At 42.5% G+C, this 27015-nt stretch overlaps 1 protein-coding gene across 1 annotated transcript in view; it reads left to right on the plus strand.

The window, feature by feature from the left end:
- Window positions 1-27015, plus strand: part of PMFBP1 (polyamine modulated factor 1 binding protein 1) — a 475252-nt gene that overhangs the window by 397377 nt on the left and 50860 nt on the right. Inside the window, exons 11-17 of the mRNA XM_060398457.1 lie at window positions 1698-1861; window positions 3490-3601; window positions 4524-4723; window positions 4915-5083; window positions 21142-22519; window positions 23241-23967; window positions 26565-26636. Coding sequence (XP_060254440.1) covers window positions 23959-23967; window positions 26565-26636 — 81 coding nt within the window. The 5' untranslated portion in view covers window positions 1698-1861; window positions 3490-3601; window positions 4524-4723; ... (1 more) ...; window positions 21142-22519; window positions 23241-23958. The remainder of the gene's footprint in view (window positions 1-1697; window positions 1862-3489; window positions 3602-4523; window positions 4724-4914; window positions 5084-21141; window positions 22520-23240; window positions 23968-26564; window positions 26637-27015) is intronic.

A 27015-nucleotide genomic window follows, 5' to 3' on the forward strand; every position in this document is an offset into this window, starting at 1 on the left:
ACCAGGATTCACACTTCCCAAAAAAGAAGCTGGGTTGAGTTGGGTTGTCTCTGTTCAATCTGGAAAACCCTAATAAGCAGAATCTACACCAAACTTGTACAGAGGCACTGCCCCTCATGTTCAACCCATAGACAGTGCCAACCCCTCTCTGTTCACCCATGGGCCAGTCCTTTCTGCACATAGGACTATAGTAAATTGTGCAGGGAGGAGCCTCTTTGGGCCATTTTCCCTGAGAAAAGGCAGGTACTCTGGCTCTCAGCCAGGCCAGCACACAGGGTGGCAGAAAGAACACAGCATCTAGTGTCCTAAGATCTAGATCTTGTCCTTACTCTGTGTGATTTTGTTCCAGTCCCAACTTTTGTAGCTCTTAATCTCTCAGCTGAAAAATGTGCCCCACCTACATTATAAGGTTGCCGTGCAGTTCAAATAAGGTAATAGTCATGAAAGTACTTTGAAAAGCTATAAGAACTATAATAATGTTATTCCTTGGCTATAGATTAATGAACATAATAAGATTGCTATTGCAGGTATTAGCATAATAGCACAGATTGTCCTTCCCTTTAATGAAATTCATCACAGATAAAGCCTCAGGCTCTTTTCTTAACCTTCTCTTGCCATCTTTGTTCAGTCAGAAGCCATGAGGTTCAGTGGTCCCCCAGCCAAGTACCTCTGTGTGGATAAAGTTTCCAGAAGGCCACTCTGCCTTAACAGATGTTGCTTAGGTAGAGATTAGACAACCTCCTGGAACGTTCCAAGGCTCTAATTGCCTGAATGACTCTCACAAGAGGATCAACAAGCATTTTTAACTAGTAAGTGTGAAAATGATGCTTCAGTACAAATCAAACCAACTTTGATTAGAAAACATGTTCAAAGTTGTAGATAACTGAGCATTTTGCCATTTACAAAGACAGTGCTACTCCTTCCTAGTTAGAAGTGGATCCCACGTGCTGCGGAGTAACTAAGCCCGTGCACCACAACTTCTGAGCCTGCAGTCTAGAGCCCGCACGCCTACAGCCTGAGCTCTGCAGCAAGAGAAGCTGCTGCAATGAGAAGCCTGTCCTCCACAACAAAGAGTAGCCCCCACTCACCTCAACTAGGGAAAGCCTGCTCACAGCAGCGAAGACCCAATGCAGTTAACAAATAAAATTTTTTAATAAAAAAATAAATTAAGTCCCTGATAGAGGCTGAAGGGCTGGCTTGACCTGAGCTACCCAGCCATGTGGACAGGCAGTTGTGGGCCAAGGCTGTCTTGCAAAGGCCTTCCAGAGACTTCGGTGCAGTAGGGCAGGCACAGAGCCACGTGTGCTGCCAATAGCTTGGCACATGGTTTTCTCTCTCCAGATCCAAATGTCACACTGCTGCTGCTGCTGCTGCTAAGTCACTTCAGTCGTGTCCGACTCTGTGCGACCCCATAGACATAGCCCACTAGGCTCCCCCATCCCTGGGATTCTCCAGGCAAGAACACTGGAGTGGGTTGCCATTTCCTTCTCCAAAGCATGAAAGTGAAGTCACTCAGTCGTGTCCAACTCTTCGAGACCCCACGGACTGCAGCCTACCAGGCTCCTCCACCCATGGGATTTTCCAGGCAGGAGTTCTGGAGTGAGGTGCCATCACCTTCTCCAAAATGTCACACTACTGATATAAAATTCCTTGCAGTGTTTCTCTTCATTTCCTCTCTGGCTTCTTTTCTCTCACAGCCTCCGTGGATACATCTACAGTCATCAAGTTCTCTGTGTAGAGTCAGGAACCACTGCCAACAGCTCGTCCTAATTCCACGCTGCGGCCATTCTGCCTCTTCTCAGTTTCTCTCCATGTTTCCTGTCCCAGCGCAGCCTTAGAACTACGGCTTGGTACTAGCTGAGTAAGTGAATTGTGACTACATTTCCCCCCTTATTAGAGGACCCTACCCTCTAAAGGAAACCACTTCAGAAACTATCTTTTTTTTCTCCCCTCAAAAGACCTTTCCATAATCTCCCTATATTTTTAAGTTTCCCATTGCTTGACCTTTAGAATGTGGACTGTTGCAGGCCCAGCTCTGCCTTATCTTCATTTGGCTGTTAAAGCTGGCTTTCTGTCTTTTTAAAAGAGATATTCATAAAGTGGAGAGATCATCCAAGAACTAGAGCCATGCAAAGACCATCAGCCTGGAGAATGCTACCTCCAGCCTGGGAACACAGGCAGGCTGCTGACAATACCTCGAGGCAGGGAGAGATGACCTTCCATGGGAAAGAAAGGGCTGGGCCCCGGAAGCAGACCTCTTAGCCCCCACAACAACACAGCCACTCACCCTGGGAAGAGCAAGAGTGCAGAAAACAAAGACTCATTTGGCATCTCTGATATCATCTTTGGAAGTGAATGAGACAAATAACTTAAAAGGGCCAGGGTAGATCGATGACGCTGCTAACTTGAGACTGTCCATACGAGAGTCTCTGATTTATCAGCCTTCATAAGGGCGGATAAGCTCTCGAAATGAGTGCTCTGTGATCGGCGGCTGGACCTCCTGCTAATCTGTGTCGCTCTCCTGGTTGGGGTTGTACATGTGGAGGGTGAGGTGACTGTCACAGGGATTGAAAATATGCACTTTGATTCCATTATTCACTAATCCATCAGTTTGCCTTCTTACGCAGGGGCTGTTAATTGTGGCATTCCAAGGTACAACCCAAAGCTGGCAGGAATTGTATTTCAGAACAGGTTTGGGGTGGGGAAAAAATAAAGCTATTGCTGACAGTGAAGCTCTTTCTTTTTTTTTTACCCCTATTATTATGAAAGCTGTGTTCCTTGTATTAGCAGAATGGAGTCACAGAGACCGTGCAGCCATTCGGAAAGGAGGAGGGAAGTTCTCCCCAGGGCAGGGGGACGTGCGGGACCCAGCATGGGGAGGGAAGCTATTATGAAAAATAAAAATAAGAAAATAGAGCTGTAAAGTGGGCGAGTAACTGGACTGAATATTGGTGCTGAACAGCGTCTGAGCACTAGCTGGGCCTGCCTGAGTAAGATTAAAATCTGCAGGGAAATTTTGTTCTTTAGCACTGGCAGAAATTAGGAATAAATTCAATTGCATTCTGCACAATAGCTGGAAGCGATTGAGGTTAAGTGGCCTCGCTCTCTGATGTGTTAGTATTACTGAGCACTCTCTGCCCATGTGACCCCCTGCAATCTGCTCCTGGAACACGTCGCCATGGCAACTGATGATTTCTATTACAGTACATTCAAGTTCACATTCTAGGCCTGTCATATGCTTGGAAATTTCCAGTTAAAATATTTATTTATGAAAAAAGCAAAAAAAAAAAAAACCCACCCCCAGACTCTTTCAGGGATAGAAAACAAAAAGATGCCACAATGCTGCGTGGTTTATCTACAGCTGAGAAAAGAATGTTGCATTTTCAACTTGGCTATTTGTTGCCACCAAACAGAAAATTCCCCGCGGAGTGGTTGACTTTGTTGGGGAGGGGGAAAGTTGAAATCTCACCTGCTATGGTTTGTGTGCAGGTGTGATGTTGGTCTGAGTGCGGAGTGACAGAAGTGGCCTGAAAAACCTGCAGATCAGAGGTTCCACTTGGCTTTTTGAGACACATGGTTCCAACCTCAGCCTCCCACTAAGGTTCTACATCTCTTTATCTTCGTCAACTCTCAGCTTGGAAAGAGCAGCACTCATTCCCCAGCTATGATGAAGAGGAGGTGGGATCCCTCATTGGGTGGGTCAATATTCTGGAGTCCTCGGGGATTCTCAAGCTGACCCAGGAGAGAAGGAGAGCAGCCAGGAACATAACAGGGCACACTGCTCTGTCATAGAAGCAGTACCGTGTTCCACGACAAAGGTTGATGTGACCCTCTGTGTACACCTCCCAGGCACTACCCACAGGGCCCCAGGCACACCCAACTCTTTCAGGAAGACTTCTGTTTAGGCTTGATTGCATCCAGTGATTTCTCCCCAGAGAAAGACAGTCAAGGGTTAAATAAGCCTTTCCTGGGAAAGAAAGCACTGTTTCCTAGCCCTGCGCTACACAAGGAGGAGTTACTAACAAGGCCTCCTCTACTTCTTCCCCTTAGTCAAGCACATTAAATATGTTAATAAAAGATTCCCCAGTGCTTCCTCCATCAGAATCTTCCAGGTAGCTACAATCACACTAGGTGCCCAATTACCTGGCGAGGGTGTCCCACAACTCACAGATGGTTCTCTCTAGCTATTAACGTCTCCAGTATCTTTTTTTTCCTTTGTATTGTGACTTCTGCTGTGTCTGATTGGAATTATAACCTTGTTTCTAGCTAGAACCCACTACGTTTAGTGGGGCTGTGTTTTCTTAACTTGATCAGCAGAGTCACTGGATTACTTGTTTAAAATATATACTCCCAAGTGCACCTCAGATTTACTGAGTCAGATTCCCCAGGGGAGAGGTTCGGGAATCTGTATCTTACAATCAAGCACACTTGAGTCACGCTGCACTTGGATTGTGAGCGTATTGGCAGTGTGAGGGCTATATTGAAAACTTTCTAGTGACACACTCCTGATGTCTCTATGTAAGGTAGTGAGCCAAAAGTCTCCTGGGAAATTCCAAACCATTATGGGTGTAAAACGTGATGAGAAAGCCTGAGCAGTGTATTGAAGAAACATGAAGAATAGATGGATGGTTGTGGTCCTGGAGATTCCCCAATGGAAGCATGAATGAATCCAGTCCTAATGAAATGAAAGTATTTCATATTCAATGAAATACTCATTCCACGGGTAAGACAATGACTTTTTTCTTAAAACTCAGGTTGACAATGTGCCTACTGAGAAGCTCTAAGGATGGAGTAATGTGCATGTACAGCAGATAAGACTGCTTGGGGATGAGGGGTGATTTCTAGGGTTAAGTTTTTAGCGCCACTCAGCAGCTTTGTCTATGAGGATTTACAGGACAGGTGTTATGTTTACAGACTGCTGACTGCACATATGAGAAGGCAGGAGAGGCAGCATGAAAGATGGCAGCGCTCAGCCAGAAACCTGACCTGGGAGATGCATGTTCTGCGTTCAGCAGAGAAGACACCAAGCATGAAAGTGGCCCCCACACCCAATACTCCTTGTCTCCCTACACTCCTAACACAAGTGAGTGAGGCCTGGGTGTGCAAATCTATTAAGGGGCTCTAGATAAAGACCATGGTGCCGATACCACTCAAACTGATAGTTCTCCCTTATTGTTCTGTTGATCCGAAAGGGTAAGTAGTCATGTGAGGTGGATGGGCAGACAGTTGGAGAAGTTAGAGCAGATATGGTTAGTTTTTTAAATCAGTTTAAGAGTTTCAGAGAGAGAGCTCTGACAGAGAGAAAGAGACTTGGCATGCTCTTCTAGAGCCTGGACTCATGGACCCAGAAATTACCTTTTCAGATTCTGGGGTGGATTACAGACCTGTGGGCTCTATCTAACCAAGGAAACGGCGGACCCCCAGCCCCGAATGGCTCTGTCCAAGCCTAGCTCAGGCTGTCGCCTTTATGTGGGGCAGCAGCGTCACCTAGTGATCCTGTGGTTTAAGTACACGCTCTTTTCCTGAGAACTATCCAATTTGATCAAACTGTAATGAGATCGATTATTCATATTAATGAATGAGAGTAGCTGTACGTATAATCCCAGACTGGAGATGACCCCCAGTTCTGTTTCCATTTAGCTTGAGATATGTTCTATGACCTCTGTAGCATTTGGATTTTCCATCGACTAACAAAGGCGAGTATGGCTGAGCTCATGCCAAGGCAAGACGTGTGGGGCAGGTAGAGGGGTTGGCAAGGTTAAAGGGGGATTGGGTCCTTGTCGTCAGTTCAGATTCTCTCAGAAGCAGATGCTGAGATAGATTTAGACATACAAGTGACTTAGTGGTGTTAACACCTGTCAAAGGAAAAAGGGAGATGGATCACTGGTAAGCAGGGAGAACCTTCAGACCACCATGCCGGTCTGACATCTGTGAAAGATGGGGTGAACAGAGCCTCAGACTGTAGTGCAGCACAGAGAAAGGGTTACCAGACCAACTGGGAAATCTGGTGCAAAGATCCAGAAAAGGGGAGTCCCTGCTCCCACTGCTGTGCCTGGTCATTGAGCAGCAGCTGCCTTGGAGACATCCACAGCAGGAAGCTGCCAGCTAACTGCACTCTTGGGGACTGATCCACTCTGGAAGGGAGACTTGAGCAGCAGGACTCTATGGCTACCCTAGACTGGAAGGGAAACTGCCAAGATCACATACTTGCCAGCAGATCCACACGTCCACACACAGACCCAGTCAAAAACAGAGAATGAAGGAACACTGTGGTCTGGTGCATTTAAATTGATGAGCATAGAATCTAGTACTTGTCCTCATGTCATTAATTAATGTAAACTAAAAAGTGGGACTCCTGGGCAGCATTTCTCAATCCCACCTTTCTAAATAGCAAGCTGTTTGCCATCCGTGGTATGACATTGAAACCAAGTTCAATGTCAACAACTTGGAACACCAACAGTATTTTAGCTTTTTTTCATTGAGGATGGATTTGGGTCTGAAAATGTCTATATCCTGCCTAAGGCAGGAACAATGACCTCACATCTGTGCTGATTCTCTCCTTCCTGTAAACGGTCTTTGTTGCTGTTGACCATGAGACGCCACTGCCCTGGCAGTATGACCTGATCTCTATATTTAAAAACATTAAGGAACTTGCTCAAGTTAAAAGATTTTCAGAAATCCAATTTGGGTGAATTAAGAAACCCAGATAGCACTACAGGCAAGGGCAGAAAGTTTCCAAGTAACAGTTAAGCCACAAAGGCCCAGGATACCTTGAATTTAAAAAAAAAAAAAGAAAAGAAATACAAGGAGCGCTTGACAAAGAACCTTGAAAGGATCTAAAGGTAGAAGAAAGCCCACTGTGGAAATAAAGAAAGGATGAGGACGAGCACACCGCCCCCCCCACCCCACCATCACCACTCCAAAAAAAGAAAAATGAATGCACGACTCTAAGGCTTCCCAAGGAACGAAAAATAAGAGCAGTGGAGAAGGCAGCATGCGTTAATACCACCAAAGAGGTTGGAGGCAAGGAAAACAGGCTGGGGAGGAAGAAACCTGGGCAATAAAGCGGCTGGCCTAATAAATGAGAAGGGGAGTGAAATTAATGATGACTCTGAGTGGCAGAGATACCAAGCTGCTCTTTTAAATTGGTCTTTAACAAGAAAAATAAGGGAAGGAAGCATAGATAATTAGGAAGTAATGAAGACCTTTAAATATAGATGTTGAAATAAACCAGGTAAGGGAATACTTGAAAACATAGCGCAATATGTACATCAGCAAGTCCAGATAACGCACGTTCCCCTACCTTAAGGGAATTAGTTAACGAACTTGCGCAACTACTGGCCATTATTTTCAAAGGCTCCAAGAGACCAGGGATTATACAATGAAAATATTTGACCAGTATTCTACCAAATTTTTAAAAAAAAAAAGCACTCTTGATAATTACTATACCTGCCACGGAACACTCTTCCCACCTCATAGGAATGTTATAAAAATAGAAATTATGGAATTAGAAATATTAAACCACCCAAAGGAAAACATGGTGAAGAGGGAAGTAGCCAGTGGTGGTATGAATGATCCAGGCTGATAGACCAGAGCTGGGACATATGATTACATAGTAAATCTGCAGAGATAAAGCAGATTTTTTTGTTTACTTTTTGTTCAATGAAATGCATTTGGGGGTTGTAGAATTATATTTTTTGGTTTGTGTGTGTGTGTGTGTGTGAGCTGGCTGATATAAAATTTGTTTACATCCCCAGAAAGCAAGAGAAAGTCTTCATTGTAGGTGACAATCTATGATGCTAAATTTTCTAAGGATAATCCACAGATTGGATAATGGCATGTAGGCAGTATCAAAAATCTCCAAGCTTTCTCTTTAATAGACTGCCACAAGTTATTTTTATTTTAATCATGATAAGTAATGCATTATTTTTATAGAAAAAGTGAAAAAATACGGATAAACAATCATCATCATTATCACCATCACTTAAAGTCCTTCTAGGCACTCTAACATGCACATCCTTCCCTCGTTTAAAATTCCTAAATAGTTATTTAACCAATAACTTTTGGACATTTAGATGATCCCTCCTTTCTTTTTGCTACCAGTAACTCTGCAGGTATCATCTTTAAACAAACATCTTCATACACTTGTTCTTCTCTTCCCTTAGAATAAAATCCTATAAAAGGAATTGCCAAGTAAATTGAAATCTTTTTTAGGATTTTTGTTCCATATTGCTAAATTACTTTCAAGAAAGAAGGCAATTAACAATCCACAAACAATAAATGAAAATGTCAGTTTTGTCACATTAACACCAACTAGATTTAGTACCTTCTTTAGTCTTCCAGTTCAATAACATGTAAACATCCTATAGCCATTGGAGCTGGATCATTAAATAGAACAAAACACCTAAGGAAATTTATGAATCTTCTATACTAGCCTTAAACTATTTGAGGGGAATTCTCTTTTCTCCCTCTCTTTTCCAACCCTTTTCTCTTTTCACCTACCTTCTTTTCTTTCCCTCCTTCCTTCCTTACCTGTTTGCCTGCTGCCTTTCTTCTTGAATCACAGCTGCATTGACATATTTTTCATTAAGGGGTAAAAAATTCAAATGGCAGTGTTAAGAATAACAGTCTGGCTCTGTGTTATAAAGTTTGCAAGCCTTTGAACCAGGCATACACGTTAGAGAATCACTTGCACAAGACCATGACCGTGCCCAAGAATGCATACAGTGGCCCTGTCTGGCTTAGCTAAGAAACCTCCAACAGCCCAAGTGTACACCTGCTAGACAAGGGCTGAGCAAATTGTGCCGTATTCCCAGAATGGACTGTAGCGCAGCAGTGAAATGGATGAACCGCAACTAAGTGCAATCACATAGATGAATCTTTGAACCAACACTGGATGAAAATAACAAGTTGCAGAACATTAAACAGAGTATGATACAATTTTATAAAGCTCAAAAGCAAGCAAATAAGCTTTAAAAAGCTTATTGCTTAGGGGTACATACATATGTGACAAAAGCATTTTTTTCATCAGATCAATTATGAACACAAAAGTGAGGACTGTGGTTACCTCTCAGGGGGAGACAGGGTCAGAGGAATGAAACAGAAGGAACTCTTAGATGCCCCATCGGGAATGGTTCAGCTCCCAGAGGGGTCACACATGTTCACTTTATCGTTCTGTTTTATATGTGTTATAAGCATCTAACTGTATCAGCCGCAGAGAGGTTGGTTATGTGTTGCAGAGTCGCTCGTTAGCAAATTTCATTTACTAATACGGCAAATAGTTCTCTCATGTCCCCAAAGAGCAAAGCAGTTTTTCACTGCTAAAACCAGGCCCCATACTTTGCCGGCTAGATGCCTGCCACTGGGAATACAAAACAGAGCCTCTTGGCAAGATTCCGCAATTCCCCAGAGAAGCGGCTGTGCCCTCACACCTCAAGTGGAGAATTCCCTTCGCTCTGGAGAATCCAGAGGGAGGAAAATGAGCCCACAGGTACAACAGACGCAACCTCAAGAGGAATTCCCCAAGGCCCAAGGCTGTGACCTTACCCATTCTCTTCTACTTTTCTAAAAATAGATCTCCAATTCTGGTAAATGGTTAGAGGGAAATAGCCTATTTTTTAAAGGAGAGGTACTAAATAGCAAAATCATTTTGCTTAAGCAATGAGCCAAGTCACTTCTAATGAGGTTGTGGCATTACTGGAAATAGGAGAGATATTTAAATAAATAGTCCATACATTACCCCCCAATAAATCACTTGAAAAATATTCTTGAATGTACTGAATGTATTTTTAGTGGCATATGTGTGACCTTTCTGGAAAAAGAAGGATAATGCTGAAACAGTTAAGAATAAACATTTATTCAAATTAGTAGTCAAGATACTAGTGAGGATTGTAGCATGTTTTCTTAACACCTTTAACTATATCCTGTGCTTCAGAAACAACTTATTTTTTCCCTACCTTTAATAAAACACAGAATCTGTCTGTGAAGTAGCAGGAATATGAGAGATGAAACTTTTTTGATGACCCAATGAGAAATCCTATAATGGTCCTATTACTTCAAGGCCTCAGGCAGGATGGATATAGGGTATCTGCAACATTTCATAAAATGATTCCCAGTCCATAAAACGTTAGTTTTTTTTTATGACTGTGTCTCCAAGTGTTTTATAAGCAGTGTCTTATTCTTTTTTAATAATATTCACAATAAAAATGTAAATAAGACCCATTTATTCATTCAACAAACACATTCTAAGAACCTGCTCTCTACCTGGTGCTCTGCTAGGAACACAAACCTCTTCTCTCAAAGTCCTCCCAGCCTGTGATGTCTTCTAAAGACCCTTGTATTAAATCTGCATCTGAGCCTCTTGACATTATGTTCCACTGCCTGGAAAAAATAATATTGACCTTGTTCTCAGGAAATGCTTCAGGTTGAGGTTTGGCAGGAAGAGGTTCCGCACCTCAATGTTACTTGTCTCTGATACTTCCTCCCCACTGCCCACTCCCCTCCTCATTCTGCTTTTCCCCCTTCTCTGATCCTTAGCCAAGAATCACTGTCTTCCCTTCCTTTCCCTTTACTCTCTCTCTCTCCCCTCCTCCCTTTACTATAAAACTTCTAGCAAAACATTCACACCGCTCTCCTCCAGGAACTCCCCATCAACGACAGCTTTCATTTCAGTCCTCTGTTCTACCAACAGTGCTCGCAAGGTCATCAATGGCCTCCTTATCTCTAAAACAATGGCCAGGTTTTCCTCATCCTACTTGGACTTATCTCTCTGCCTTCCCATTGGAAAGGTCCTTCTGCTAGTTCTCCTTCTGTAGCCTCCTCCTTAGCCCTTCCCATCAGTTCCCCTTTCTCTTCCCATCCAAGGTTGGCACCCACACCCCAACCACATCCCCTCTTATCCTGTTAGTGACCACGAGGGTTCTCCTTGAATGCCATATGTAGTCACCCATCAGTAACCCTGGATAAGTTTGTCCCTTTGCCTGGAAGCCTAAGCCTGAAATTCTCATCTCACCCATTCTCTCTTTTTTGAAAAAGTAAGTAAGTTCAATGTACCAGAACATAGAAGCAACCTCAATGTCTATTAATATCAACAAAGAAATATGTGGTACATATATACCATGGAATATTATTCAGCCATAAAGAGGAATGGAGTTGTGCCGTTTGCAGAGATGTGGGTGGACCTGGAGTCTGTCATACAGAGTGAAGTAAGTCAAAAATATCAGATATCACCCATTCCTCTTTTCTCCTTCTGCTCAATCCCACTTGTCTTCCAGGGACCACAGCATGTGGTAGCTAGGGACTTTGAAACCAGATGATGGGAATTCAAATCCTAATTCTGCATTGACAAGCTGTGTGACCTTGTTACTCAACCTTAACCTCTCTGTGCCATTATTTCCCCAACTATAGAATGAAAGCAATGATCATACCTGTCTCCAAAGATTGCTATGAGAATTAATGAGTTAATATTTGTAAGGTTCTTAGAGTGGATGTCATTGTAAGTCCCGTGGATGCTTAAGAAGGCGAAAAGTCAACTCTAAAAGTATTTGGCAAATGTCCATGCTTTTAATCATCTCTTATTAGTTCAATTATAACCATATTTTATGTTTTTAGATAAGTGCTTCCCCAGTATACTCTGTGCTGCCATGGTCAGGGACTTTGTCCCTGTCCTTTCTTTATCCCAACCTGGCATGTGGCAATTCTCTGGAAGCATTTGTCAAGTGAGAGGAAGTTCAGAAGAGATGGGTTTACCATGGCTACTCCATCTTATCAGCAAATCAGAGAGCATGAGCCTAGAATTTCCTTGGGAGGTATTTTGGCAAGAAATGAGGTTGGGGTACTGTTAGGCACCAGCACTTTCCATTCCTGCGATTTCTTCAGTCCAGTAAACTGATCAGGTGACAGGAGTCATAATGGTGCCAAGCCCAATTAATCTAAACCAGAATGGCACACGCTGTACCTTTCTGAGTCACATCAGTTGAGTTTTATTTTCCATTCTTCATACCTGTTTCCTTCTCTGTATGTAGCTAATGAGCTTTACATTTAAAACATGAAAGGCCCATGAAACATAAAAATCACAAATCAACAGTGCTTTGTTCAAGAATATCCTATTTAAGCAAGAAACTTTCCCAAGCAGTGCAGTTAATTCAGCCACCAGGTGCCAGGTGGCAATGGGTGCTGTAAGGGGAGGGCTGGGAAGAATATAAGAGAAAGCTGTATCCCCTTCCCTTGAGTGTGGGGGCTCACAAAGCCATAAACCATCCCCCTCCTAGGCAAGCATCTTAAGAAATCAGAGCTATCCCCATACCTTACTAATGCATCTGTACCTTTAATTAGCCCAATTGAGCATATAACTCAGTAGAAACCTCTCACCTTTTTTGCTCCTTTCAACTAATTTCTGAACATTTCATTTTCTAGTAAGCTTTCACAGCATAACAAGCAGTAATGAAATGACCGATATTAACCCATTGTTAGATTAAGCACAGTACATCATTGTCAGATAGCATTCCATAGTATTGAGGCTTGAAATGGGTCCTATCCTATGATGAAAACATTTGGTATTTGTCTAATGAGACCATTCTTGTACCTACAAAGGGAAAAAAAAAAAAAAAGACATTGTATTAAAACATTTCATGTTAACAACAGCCTGTTCAGCACTTTCTGCTCCCAGCCACATCTAAGGGTGAAGCAGGTTTCTCAATATTAAATGCTGCAGTTGGGCCCATATTGTTAGCAAGCTGTCTGATTGGCTAGTCCCCAAATATAACTTAAATTGGCTTAAAATAGAACAATCACATGCTAACCCGGTAGCATTAGCAACTCTATTAACAGCCAATTTCACATCCACACCAGAGGGAGTAAAAGGTAATTTGCTCATTATCAACACCCTCTGGCAGTGGAAGGAAATGACTGTTCATCAAAAAGTATTTTCCTATATAACAATAGCAGCGCCCATATGTAACCACCTCACTCTCCCTTCCCTCCAAGACTCCATCACTGGAGAACAGCTACAGAAAAAAGACTTTGAAATGTAAATGAGTTTGAAATAAGTAGTCTACTGTCTCCACCCGATTCCAAAACCAGCCCTACCTTCATCTCACCCCAACAACCCTTTAGGGCTACAACTGAGAGGTTGGACACATAATTCTATAGGGCACAAGGCAGATCCAACTGCAGCAGAAATGGTTTAGATTGGAAAGGTTTCCAAGTCCCCACAACCTGACTAGCACCTAAGATTTCTTTGAGCGAACCATTGAATGTGGACTGATCTTGGAGCCCATTGTAACCAGATCTAACCTGTAGACTCATCTAGTAATTGAAGCAAATGAACCATTCAGAAATAGGTATCATCCCTTTGGGGTGATTTTAAATCTCACCCACCACCTATCTTTCTTTAGTAAGTATTTCTTCAGAATGAAGTTCTTTTGTTTGCTTGCTTTTAATTACTACTCAGGAAACTTCAGCATGATGTGTTTGTGTATTTGTATATAATATTGTACTAGTATAGTGAAAAACTAAAGACACAGATTTCTTACCTGTTACTCTGCTCAGCTGCTAACTTCATTTGAAAATCATCATCTCCTAATTCCTGTCTAGCTCTCTGGGCCTTCTCCTCTTCTTCCTACATCTGTCTACCCTGTCTCCTTACACACAGAGGCCAGGCTAAACTGCCTGGAGCAACTCTTGCAGTGTCACTTCCCAGCTCAAAAACCTTTAGTGGCTCCCTATTGCCTCTAGATAAATCCCAGACTCTACATCCTAGCATCTAAAGCTTATCGCAAACCTGCCTCTCCTTGCTTTTCTGGCTCTCATTAGAAATTCTCATTACTCCCCAATACCTTAGAATACAACTCATCTTCCCTTATCAGAATCAAAGGCAAGATCAAATGCAGTCATCTCCATGGTTCCAGTAAAAAGTGAAACACTGTACCTCTGAACTGCTATAAAAATTTTGGACACTTTGCCACTTCATAGTGAATTATGGGGGGTTACCCCAGAACTTGAAAATGAGAAAAAGATATATTATGAATCTAGAGTCACCTTAGAGAGACAGAATAGCTTCCATATCTGCAAAACCAGACTGTACCAGAATAGACTATTTAAAGAAAGAGATTATCAATCTTGTGATGCATAAAGGGAGGAGGGAGCATTGTCACAGAGACAATGATGCCTGGACCCTCCTAGTGATGTCCAGGAGACAGAAGGTCTCAGCCAACAGATGCTAATACTAGCTCCACTGGTAACACCTTTGCTATCCGAGATGGTTTTATGATGCCATCCTTACCAGCTGCCATTCAACCCTGGACTCTTTAGATACCCCTTAGTCCTGATTCTGTCAACCAAAATCCTTCTGGGTTTTTCATGTTGGTCTTCCTATATATAGAAAGAACATGTGCTGGTCGCATGGACTGAGAATATTCTAGCTCCTGTGACAGTGATTTCTCACTGTATACCAGTTAGTTGGCTAATCATTCTTTTGATTAATGTTACTGAGCATCTACTATAAGAAGGAAATGGCAAGCCACTCCAGTATCCTTACCTGGAGAATTCCATGGACAGAGGAGCCTGCCAGGCTGCAGTCCATGGAGTTGCAGAGTCGGACATGACTGAGTGAATAACACACACAATGTGTCAGGTATTTATCTACTCGTTTGAGATAAGATGGGGAATAAGGCCACACCGTCCTTCAATCTAATGCATTTGCATTCTAGAGCAGGGGTCTCCCCAGGGCCACAGACCAGTACCAGTCGGTCAGTGGTCTATTAGAAACTGGGCCACACAACAGGAGATGAGCAAGTGGGAATAACCAGAATCATCCCCACCCCACACCCAGTCCGTGGAGAAATTTTCTTCCTCAAAACCGCTCCCTGGTGCCTAAAAGGTTGGGGACTGCTGGTCTTGAGGGAGATACAGACAAGAATGCCCACAATCCTAACAAGATGCGGTGCCTTGTTAGAAATGTTCAGGAGAGCAGGTGGGAGCACATGCTTGGAGAAAGAATCCAGGCTCCAGGAGCCAGATAAGCCTTTGTAGAGAAAATGATATTTACCTGAATCCTGAGGCATCAGCTGGAGTTAGCCCAAAGATGATAGGAGGAGGGAAATGGAATGATGCACATAAGCACAGGCATCATGAAAAAGATTCAGGGTATGTCTGAGAAACTGAACATAGTTCAGTGGAGCTAGCGTGGGGAATGTGAATAAGGGCAGGGAGGAGGGTCAGGAGAGCAGCACACAGATCAAGGAAGGCCCATAAACCATTTTAAGAGTCTGTCCTCTATCATGAGAGCAATGTAGAATTATTGAAAGGTTTTAAGCAAGTAAATGCCATGATCATATCGCTGGTTGCTGGAGGAACGGGCGGTGTCATTGGAGATGAAGAGAAGAGGACCGATAGAAGATTTATTTAGAAGATACAATAGGCAGGACTTGGTGAGTAATGAGATAAAGGAACTAGGAGTGGAAGTGAGCAAGAGAGAGAGGAAGACAGAAGAATCAAGATGGTGCTCGCATTTGTGAGCCTGAACAAATAGAGTGGGTGGTTGTGCCTTTCAATGAGGCAGCGTGTGACAGTGATTAAGAGCACAAACTCAGAGCTGGGCTACCTGGGTTTGAATCCTGGCTTTACCACTGTTTCATTTGGGGCCAGTTATTTTTCTCATCTATGATGAAGATAACCAGAGTACCTGGACCATAGAGTTGTTATTTGGATTACATGGGTTAATACTGACATGCTCAGAACAATGCCTTGCAGGTAATAAGTGTTATATGTGTTTGTTATATAACCAAAATAGATGACAAAGGAGAAATAGCAGGTTTGGAATAAAGGATTATGAATTTCGTTTTGGAGATCCTGAACTGCATAAATCTGTGAAGCAATCAAGAATAGATCTCTAGAAGGCAATTGCATACATAGATCTGGAGCTGCAAATGGGATCTGTGCTGGGGATTTTGTTCTGGAACAATCTTCATACAAATAGTAACTGCAAACAGTTACCTTCAAGTCTTGGCTCTTCTTCCAAGCATGTGTTCTCCCCACCTCCATCCCCTGAACATCCCTAACAAGAAGATAAAAGGGTAGAAAGTAATGGACAAAGAGAAACCTGGCCCAATGCCTTTCCATGTTTTGGAATCAGTCGGCTGCATTATGTATTCAAATGTTTAAACCTTTAACTTGCTGGTAAAAAGAATCCTAGAGAAGGAGAAGCGGCAGAACAAGGCTGCACACTGTGTGAGGCCCCTGGCAGGAGAGAAGCGGACTGTTCCATGGAACCACTATCCTGGTAGTTATATTCATCTTTGTTCATTTCTGCTTCACTTGATGCATACTGGGTTCTTGGCACTTTTTAATTACTGAATACATTAATATTTGTATTTTTCTATTTCTCTTTTTTTCATCCACTGAGAGGGACTTTTTCTGCTGTCACCTAACCTCTTGATTATTTAAAGTGACTGAGGTATATCTCTTTTCCCCTAGGAGATCTTTCAGATATGCCAGTGACTGTAAGAAGAACAGGTCTGGTTTAAAGTATGGGCATATAAGAGGCAGGAAGGGACTCCAGGAAAAGCTCCTGTTTATAGCATAATCAGTAAGAATCATTTCTTTTATCTATGGCTATAAACATTTGCATAACTAAACTTACCACAAAAATTATATTATCTAAAGCTAATAATGTATGTTGACATGCTATCATTTTTCTATGCTTCTATATTAGATTTAGCCAGTGCTTTATTTCAAATAAAATTTTAATTCATTACAGAATTTAGCATGATAATCATCGATAATCATTGATAAGAATAACAAGTCTTTTATAATAAAAGTCAGCATTCACATGTTCATAACAGTCCATCTTTGCAGTCTGAATAACTTTTCATCCCACAAACCGGCACCAGCTATGTGATAGTCTTTTGAGCCCTTGGGTTGGCTTTTCCAAGTGAAGTTAAGGAATTAGATTGTCCGAAGTCTTCAGCTTCTCATACCATAATTAAGGCTTCAGTCCATCAGTTCTCTCTCTCTCTTGAAACAGAAAGACCAAATTTGGAAGTCAGTCTAATGACTAGAATATCCATGTGAATATCTGCACACAGTATTATTTACCTATGGCAGAAAAGAAAAGATGCAATACAGAAATTTTTATGATGGGAGGGAAAGGTTGCTCCTGGGTAAATCATTTGAGGAAAATCAGAATTGAACTTCAACTCAATTTCTCCCTCATATGAATAATGGAATTAAGGGAAGGAGAGAGAACTGACTTCAGAGAACATCAGTGATGGCAAATGAGGAATCCAGGTGAGTCAGAGGCATGCCCATGCTGGGCTAAAGGCAGGCAACCCAGTAAAGCAGCATTCAGAATCTTTCTAGGGGAAAAGATGTTTGAGAGCTGGACAGCATTGTGGAAAATGAAATTTGTGAAGTAGTGAGGAAAAGCAATAGATAGCCAAAAACTTTAATCTAAAAAAATAAATAAAAAGAAAATTTAAAAAGCAGCGGCAAAATGGAGAAGTGCAGTGTACCCCACAACCCAAGCTATCTTCAAATAAAATTCATTTCCATAAAGGGTCCTGACCATTCCTAATTTTTGTAAAAGTCACACCCACACACTGTAATGCACAGTAATCTTTTAATTTTTCCCTTCATTTTGGGGACAAAAATTCCCTTTGAAGCCTCCTTGTGATGGAACTGAGGGAGTGCCAGCGTTCACCCGGGGCCTGGTGGCCTTCCCGCCTCATTGCCACCCGCACAGTTGATGTGCTCTTAGTTACACAGCGCCGGACTGCTGCTGCCTCCCGTCAATCCGTTTAGCCGAAGGCCTCTGATTTGTTCACATTTACTACAACACATACAGAGGGCTGGAGGATTTTTTTTTTTTTTTTTTTTTTTACTATTGATCTGGTGCTTTAAGAGGGGAAAAAATCTCCTTGGCTGTCTAAACACTATTGATCCCTGCTTGGGAGTCGCAGCAGAAGTGTAGAAAGGGCGTGGATGAATTGAAATTTCATTTCCGACAACTTGTTCCTGTTATTTTTACCCTTTTGGACGGGGAGAAACACGTTGCTGCGGCTTCAGTCAATGTGGTCGATAGCTCCACTGAGAAACTCAACACGGCTTCTGCCAGAGGTTTGGCAATGAGACATGATGTTGGATTTAGAGTGTATGAAGCTAAAGGATGCTGGCGAAAAGCACGAGGTCTTAACAGCAACTGGAGGCAGAACAACTAGCTTTGGGCTCGCAGTGACCTAACAGGCCTATGGCTTCGGAAAAAAGAAGGATTATGGGCACTTATGACACTGCCATTTGGGAAAGGCCCTGAGTAGCCACACCAGAAGCTTCACCAGGTTACCGAGTCCTCACTTCTGACTCTTGAGTGGCTATATGTTACAAGCAGAGAAGAAACACTCTCTAGCGAAGCTAAATCTCGGGCTTCAAAGAAAAGCGTTGGGTTGAGCTCTTCCAGGAGGTTGTCCGTGAACTGTCCAGGAAAGGACAATGTGAAAACCACAGCTGCAGACCCGCAAGGAACTCGTGGATGATACCAGGCTCCCTAGGGCACGCATCTATAGCCAGCGGCCTCAGGACGCACACCCAGCCTGGAGCACACTGAGTAGAGGTGGTTTGGTGCCAACAGCACCAGCTTTGTTCTTTTATTAGATGTTCAAAGAATTCAGGAGAAAACCAGGCTCCTTCTTTCTAATGGCAACATCTGGTGTTTATGCAGCCATGCACCTTTGATCGTTAAGGATCCCGAAACCCTTAACAACTTGCTGTAGTGCTAATGTGGCCAGAGCAACGATCTTATAGCAAACGAGCCAAGTTCTTCCCACACCCGTTCGCTTCTCTCCATTTTGCAGTGTGCAGAACCATTCTCCATTCTGGGAGGAGAGTCGGTTTGGATCCCAACCAAACACCTCTTTCATTTGTCACTTTTTTGCAAAGTTTGTCCAGTACTGCCTCCTGCCTGTTTTCATCTAGAAGTACTTTATCACTGTTCTTATTATCAACAGTACTTTATTTACATTTCCAATTATTTTACAGGCCCATTTCTGCCTCTATCTCCATCCCTCCCATTCCAGAGAAAGACGAAAATTTTCTCCTCCCCTGGGAGCCAAGAATCTGCATTGCCAATGAGGTTGCAAATTCAGACACAATAAACAGAATTAAGAAAAACTGAGCTGGCATTTGACAGAAATTGTAAAATGACACTCAGAAATGTTGCTCTTGTGGAAATTACTGATATTAAAATATAAATCAGTGTCTTGTGTTTCCCGAAGCACCAGGGGCTCTATTAGGTTATGCAGTTTGATTGCTGAGCTGAACCTAAGAGACTTGGCAGTTCAATGCTGAAGTTATACCAAAGAATTTAACCCCTCTCCTGCTGAAGATCAGGCACCCAGGCAAATGCTCATGAATCAGAGCATCTCCAAGAGGCCTGGGCTTTTCCACTGAGTCGTTTGAAACCTGAAAGAAGGTGGAGGGGGTTAACATGAGGAGAGAAGGTAAAGGAATTGTGGAAAATCCTTTCTCGAGATAAGAATCTTATTGTATCGTATCAGGAAGAAAGCAGCAAAGGGCAACTCAAGAAGCAGATTCTATGAAATTTTTTATTAGTTATAATGGGGAAAATAGTAACTCAGGAGACACCAAGATAACCAAATGACCAAGGTCAATATCATTGATAATAAGATATGCTGATGGTGTATAAGAGGCTAACAACTGGGGAAGCTGAGGAAAGGGTATATAGCAACTCTCTGTACTATGTTTGCAACTTTTCTGAAAATCTAGCTTTATTTCAAAGAGGTCTGTATGTTCCTGTTTTTTCACCAGAGTTGACCACTGCTACCTTTGTGGACTTCCCTGGTGGCTTAGAGGGTAAATCATTTGCCTGCAATGCAGGAGACCTGGGTTCGATCCCTGGGTCAGGAAGATCCCCTGGAGAAGGAAATGGCAACCCACTCCAGTATTCTTGCCTGGAAAATCCCATGGACAGAGGAGCCTGATAGGTTATAGTCCATGGGGCCGCAAAGAGTCGGACACGACTGAGCAACTTCACTTCACTTCACTTCACATTTGTGGAGGGACAAAGCAAATCACAAATAGCCTAATAAAGGCAGATTTTGTTGCCTTTAAAAAGTGAATAGTTAAGGACTTCCCTGGTGGCCCGGTGGCTATTAATCTGCTTTCCAGTGCAAGGGACACGGATTCAATCCCTGGTTGGGGAACTAAGATCCCACATGCCAGGGGGCAAGTGCCAGGCCTGAGCTCTCTAGAACCTGCGCACTGCAACTAAGACCTAAGGCAGGCAGATATGAACAGATTAAGTGCCACAGGAGTCTGAAGGGTTACCTACCTGGCAAGGCTGCTATGAGAATTGTTGTTCTTTATGTTTGGTACAGTGCCTCACATATAGTAGCTGCCACACAAGTGTTGATTAGTGCATGTGGTTGGAAAGAAGATGACAGAAATGGCTACTGAGTTGAGTCTTGAAAGTGTGTGCTTTTTGGACAGACAGAAAGAAGATGCCTCATATTCAAAAAAGAAAGATACTGAGAAATCAGGTGGGAGAGTTTTCAGTATGTCAGTTTATCCTAAGAGTAACCAAGATTAGATGGAGTATGTGCTTCAAAGAGGATATTTTACTAAATGGAATGGGAAGAATGACGGTGGCAGTAGGAGGACTAGGTATGTCGTTCCCTTCCCCACCCTGGATCTTTGTACTCCACGCATCAAGTGGGAAAAGAGAAAGCGTGAAACAAAGAGACTGTATCAAGAGAAAACCAAGTCAAGGAAGAGAAAGGAACATTTGAGAAAAATGTTCATGGGGGTCAAGGAGTTGGTCCACAATGAAACAGAGGTTCCAAAATGTAGAAGAGAGTGAGTTGTAAAGACGTCTCTTGAAGAGTAGTTAAGGGTACTTTATCCATTTGCATTAGATTTAACTGCTTAAAAATAGAAAAAATCCAAAACAACCATGACTTAAGATAGAAGTCACTTACGATAGAAATTTCTCCAGTGGTTAGGGCTCCGCGATTCTACTGCAGTAGGAACAGTTTCAATCTCTGGTTGAGACACTAAGATCCCACATGCCGCGAGGTGTGGCAATAAATAAATACATAAATGCATTTAAAATTGCTCTTTCTCTGTCTCCAGGGCTGGCATGGTGGTTCCATACCATCAGAGACCTAGGTTCTACGTCTATGAGCATCACGTCATATTCCAGATGGTTGCTGAAGCACCAGCCCCTAAATCGTCATTCCAGACAACCAGAAAAGAAGAGGGAACAAAGAACTGTACACTACTCTTTTGGATTTCCAGGAAGTCCCCGCAGTATTTCATCTTACACCTGATTTGGCCATAACTTAGACATATAGCCATGCTTGGGTACCAGAGAGGCTGGGATAGGTAGTCTTTTGGATGAGTACATAGACACCCTGATAAAGGTTCTGTTACTATGAACGATTTATAGTATGGATATTGGAACAGACAACTGACAGCCTCTGTGAGAAGAGCTAGCTGTAGGGAGAGATTTTCACCTCTAGCAACGAGTCTGATAAATCCTGGGACCCCTTCTCTTGTTCCTTCAAGACCCTTGTTTCTTCAGCTATTCCAAAGTCTCCTTTAGGAAGACCCAGCTGGCCCTTCTTCCTCTCCAGAATAACCTCAGTCATCGGGTTGGACTAGTCAGTAACCTTGGTGTCAGGTTCCTGTCACTAAGTCATGGCGCAGAATCCCCAACCTAGGCAAAACCATCCCCTTCTCTGACCTCTGCTTCTCAGATATGCACTACATGACCAGGGATTATTTTCTTTTTGAACTGGATTTGGATCCAAAGAAGTAGATCGTCCATGCCAGGCCTCCACGCAGTATGGCTATGTCCATGAACTCTTGGCAGAAGCAATTTATTATACAAGGAGCATCCTGTCAATTCATGGTGTTCATGTATTTGTAAACTGGAAGAAATATTGAACATCCTTACATCATTTCAATAATTAAGACCCCTAGGAGTCATCACCCTTTTATATTGGTGTGTGTGTGGATGCTAAGTCGCTTCAGTCATGTCTGATTCTTTATGACCCTATGGACCATAGCCCTCCAGGTTCCTCTGTCCATGGGATTCTCCTGGCAAGAATACTGAAGTGTGAGCCATTCCCTTCTCCAAGGGATTTCCCCGACCCAGGGATCAAACCCATGTCTCTTATGTCTCCTGCATTGGTAGATGGGTTCTTTACCACTAGTTTTTGTTGGTAGGAGGTGGAAAGACTCATGGCTAAGTGTAGGTAAACCTGTTAAGTTTTGATTAACCCTCAAGGATAGCTTTAACTTTAAACTAAATTGTATCTCTTTCTGTGAAAACCCAGAAACGTGTTTTAGATTAATTAAAAAAAAAAATAGATTCTTGATATTCTTCCATCTAGGTCATGAAGGAAAAGTAACAGACAGTGTTGCTTTAAGGCCAGTAGTTCATCCATATGCCCAAGCTGTGAGCAGTTTCATGGAAGTCAGCACCAGTAATCTGTGTTGATGGCAGGTATGTAACCTCATGAAGATACTGATAGATGGTGTAAGAAGTACTAACGTTTGTTTCCCATCCTGCCCCCACTCAACCTGTGTTTCATTGAGCTTGTTCACTTATACCTTTTTCCTTCCTCTCCCCACAAGTAAACAAAGACTCTCTGAATTAATAAAGAGGAAAGAGAGGAGAATATGAACATAAGGCAGTGGCATCCCACTCCAGTACTCTTGCCTGGAAAATCCCAAGGACACAGGAGCCTGGTGGGCTGCAGTCCGTGGGGTCGCTGAGAGTTGTACACGACTGAACAACTTCACTTTCAGTTTTCACTTTTCTGCATTGGAGAAGGAAATGGCAAACCACTCCAGTGTTCTTGCCTGGAGAATCCCAGGGATGGGGGAGCCTGGAGGGCTGCCGTCTATTGGGTCGCACAGAGTCGGACACGACTGAAGCAACTTAGCAGCAGCAGCACCAAGATCAGTATAATTGTCCAAAATGGAGAAAACAATAGAACCCCAGATAGATTTAGCAGTCCAGGGGCAGAAATGTTGATGCATACCAGGAATGGGGGACGGGGAAGTGAGTGAACACGATATTAAAATCCTATCCCTTTCCTCTCAACTGACCTTTCTAGAGAATGGTGGAAATGATGATGGTATATTGATGGTAGAGCAGGTCTAAGAGAAGAGAGCCTGAGACCAATCTCACGTGTGTGTGTGTGTGTGTCTTTCTGCATTAGCAGCTTCCTCAGAGGATGAAAAAGGCCCAGAAGAGCTACAGTAAGAAGAAGATGCAATCTCTGCAGCCTGATGACCAGCACACTCCAGCTGCAAGAGACACCCTTGACCAGGGACCAGAGCAACCAGGACCCCAGAACTGAGGCACACACTGGACAGACCTAAATAGGTGGAAGGAATCATGAACTGCTTCATTTTTTAACTGAAAAATGATGGCTATTTCTCAGAAATAACTAAGATTCCATTTTTTGCCATTTGGTATAAATGGAATTTAACAAAGAGATTGAGTAATACAAAAATAGTTACTTTTTCTTTGCACACTTGAGTTCATACTGCTACCCTAGTCACTGATGTGATGACTAGATGTAATACTAAGTGTTTCTTGAGAATCTGTAAAGTGCTCTGTGTGGGGGCTGAGGCCAACATCAGAGGCACAAAACATCACTAGATCCCCTGACCAAGTTTTTGTCTTTTGTTTTTTGTGATCGCAACTGTCACCAAGAAAAAGCCTGCTAGAAAAGCAGATGGCAGAACTTTTGAATACAAGAAGAATAGTTCCCTGAGGAGACACAACAGAATTGGAGATGCCAGTGGAGGAGATGAAGCACAAGGATGAGAAGGTCTCAAAGGTGATGCAGGAGACAATAGCACAGAAGGTGTAGAATCAAGAGTTTGAGAAGAGAGGGGACATTCAAGTCCTGTGCCCAGAGATCAGTATCCATGGATCAGGTGGGGAGCCCCTCCCTCTGTGATGAATTCTCTCCTCTACAAAATATTTGTCCAGCCACACTGGATACACACTCCTCAGAAGGCATTGTGAAGGTTCCTGTGATCATTTTATGAAGCAGCTGAGGCTGCCCCAAAGCACTCTTAGTTACCCATCTGGCACACATTACTGTCAAATGCTTCCAGAATTTATCGTATAACCCTTCCCTTTTTTTTTCATCATAAACACTTCCAAATTGCCCACTTCTATTGTTAATGACTCACAGGATTCCCATATTTCCTTCATGGAACACAGTTCAGCTCTCTATTTTTCCTCTAATTTATTTTACTTAGTAAATATATTTCCATGCAAATATAAGAGCCTGTGCCTGCCACTTTTCCTTCCAAATGCTCTTGGCCCTTGCAATGGTAGTTGTGTAACTCCATAGTAGATGAAACGATCATAAATTAGACAATCATTTTTCTGTCTCTGGGACAAGATTTGCTTTTATTTAAGAATCATCTCCTGACGATCCAGTAAGTCAGCTTCTGTTGTTAGTCGCTCAGTCATCAGCCTCTAGAGGAATATTATTCTCAAGGATATGTTCACTCCACTACAACCTTTGTGTGATGCCTGGTCCGTGTTCACGATTCCTGTTAAAGAAGAGTGTCCATCAAGGTGGAACCAAAACAGTAAACTTTAGAGCTAGGAAAGAAAGCCATCATTCAGCACAACTCCTCAGTTTAGAGAGGGAGAATGAAGGCTTGGAGAGGTGAGTGCTTTTCCATGGGCTGCTCCTTGACTTAGGTGCTGAACCAGGTTTAGCAGCTTCCTGGCATAGAGACCTGTTCAGTGTTCTTTTAGGCCATGCTATTTTTAATCTCCTTGGCTGTCTAATACTGTAGAATAAATGTTTATGTCCCTTCAAAACTCATGTGTTGAAATCCTAACCATCAAGGTGATAGTATTAGGAGGTGGGAGCCTTTGGGAGGTGATTACATCATGAAGATGGAGCTGTCATGAATGGGATTAGTGCCCTTATAAAAGAGACCCCACGAGTCTCCTTTGTCCCTTCTGCCATGCGAATTTACAGCAAAAAAAAAGAAACAGCCATCTCTGAAGTGGGTCCTCACCTAATCTCCTAGCACCTTGATCATGAACTTCTCAACCTCCAGAACTGTGAGAAAAAAAGTTTTTCTGTTCTTTATGAGATATGCAGTCTGTGATATTTTGTTACAGCAGCCCAGTCAACTAAGATATCTTGCATTGAAGTGATTTGTAACATTCACCAATATTTCCTCTTGGGGGTAAAGGAAGAAAGTGGGCATAGCCATAGGACTTGTTTTGGCCAATGAAATGTGAGCAGAAGTGAAGTGTGTCACTTCCACTTTAAGAACCTGTGTGTGATTCACCTAATTCCCTTTCTGCTGCCATGGCAACAGGCAGCATGCTAGATGATAGAGGTTCTACTAGCTGAGGACAATAAAGAGCAGAGCCCCAGCTGACTCATAAAGGACATGTAGCACAAGTGAAAAATAAACCTTCATGGTTTTAAATCACTGAGATTTGTGGATTATTTGTTACTGCGGAATCACCTAGCCCCTCCCTACTGGGTAAGCCAGCTTGACATCACCATTCCCATGATGCATCTCTCTGCATGAAGCCGCAAGAGGGTAAACAATGCAGCACATCAGAACACAACCCCATAAAACATTCCAAATTCTCACCAACATTCTTTCTTCCTCTTGGCTTATATTAGGGGTGGGGTATGTGGTTCATTACAAAGAATGAGTGTTTTGATAGCTTCTCATTCTTGGAACTATTCTGCAGGTAAGTGCCTGGTGGAAACTTCCTCTAGTCTTAGAGTTTAAAACATAATGAATTAGATTATTTTAATAAGTGCAGTGCATTATGACCTCACATGCATCATCCTATACTTACACACACATATGTGCAAATAACTGTGGTTTTCCTTGAGGCTTTTTATTTGGATAATTCTCAGCACTTTCCAAGTTTCCTAGCTTTACAACCACCAGTATAACAGTAACTTGATGCTGCAAAAAAAATCACATCATCAGATATTTCCAAATTAATAAGTAGAAATTAATGGAAGGGAAGATCCCCATGGAATAGTAAGAGAGCCTGTCTGACCTTGGGTAAGTCACTTAGCCTCTCTGGGCTTCAATTTCCTCCTCTGTAAAGTAGAGACAGAAATAGTGTCCACTTCCAGGGTTATTATGAGAATGAAGTTGATGTGCACATCCCAACTGGTTCATAATTAGTACCTAATATTAACTACATTTGAGCCATAGAATATTTAGAAACCTAGAAAGTAAAATCATTTCAGACCTTTTACTTTCCAAGAAGGATGAGTTCAGAAACTATCTAGCCTACCAACTGGTGATTTGGGGGGAAAGATGTAAAACCACAGTCCTGTCTTCCTAACAAAGGCTTTAACACACTTTTGAAAACACAAACAGATGGGTAGGCAAGTAGGTATTACCAACAGTTCAGAAATTTTTCCAGACTCCCTGCTGAGAGCACATATCCAGGTGGGAAAATCTTTAAAGGGCCAGACTAATTTATGCTTTTTCCATCTTAAATTCTTGGACTTTTTCAGGTTTATAACAAAGCTCAGAAAATGCTAAAGCTTAAAGGAGAATTGAGAGGTACTAAGGAAGTGAAAGATGAGGTAAGTCTTCTTACTCCTCTGTATAAAGGAATAGAGTTGATTGAACCTTTGTTACAAAGGACATCTTTTCAAATTTCATGATTCAAAATTTCTATAATAAGCATCCTCAAATCTCAGACAGAGGTGGGCAGCAGAGCATACATAACATATAAGAGCCCAGACTTGAGCTAGGTGAGTCTGGGTCCGTATCTAATAGCAGTGTGATATTGGGCATTTTACTTAACCTCTCTGAGCTTCCTTTGCCTTACCTAGAAAATATGAATAATGAGCACTTATTTCCAAGGTTCACTGTGAGGATTAAGTAAGATACCACATGTAAAAAAAACCAGTGCTTGGGACTTAAGCACTTATTAAATATTATTGCCAACATTTTCTCTTT

Source organism: Ovis aries, chromosome 14, assembly GCF_016772045.2.
Source record: "Ovis aries strain OAR_USU_Benz2616 breed Rambouillet chromosome 14, ARS-UI_Ramb_v3.0, whole genome shotgun sequence".
NCBI classification, from domain to species: domain Eukaryota; kingdom Metazoa; phylum Chordata; class Mammalia; order Artiodactyla; family Bovidae; genus Ovis; species Ovis aries.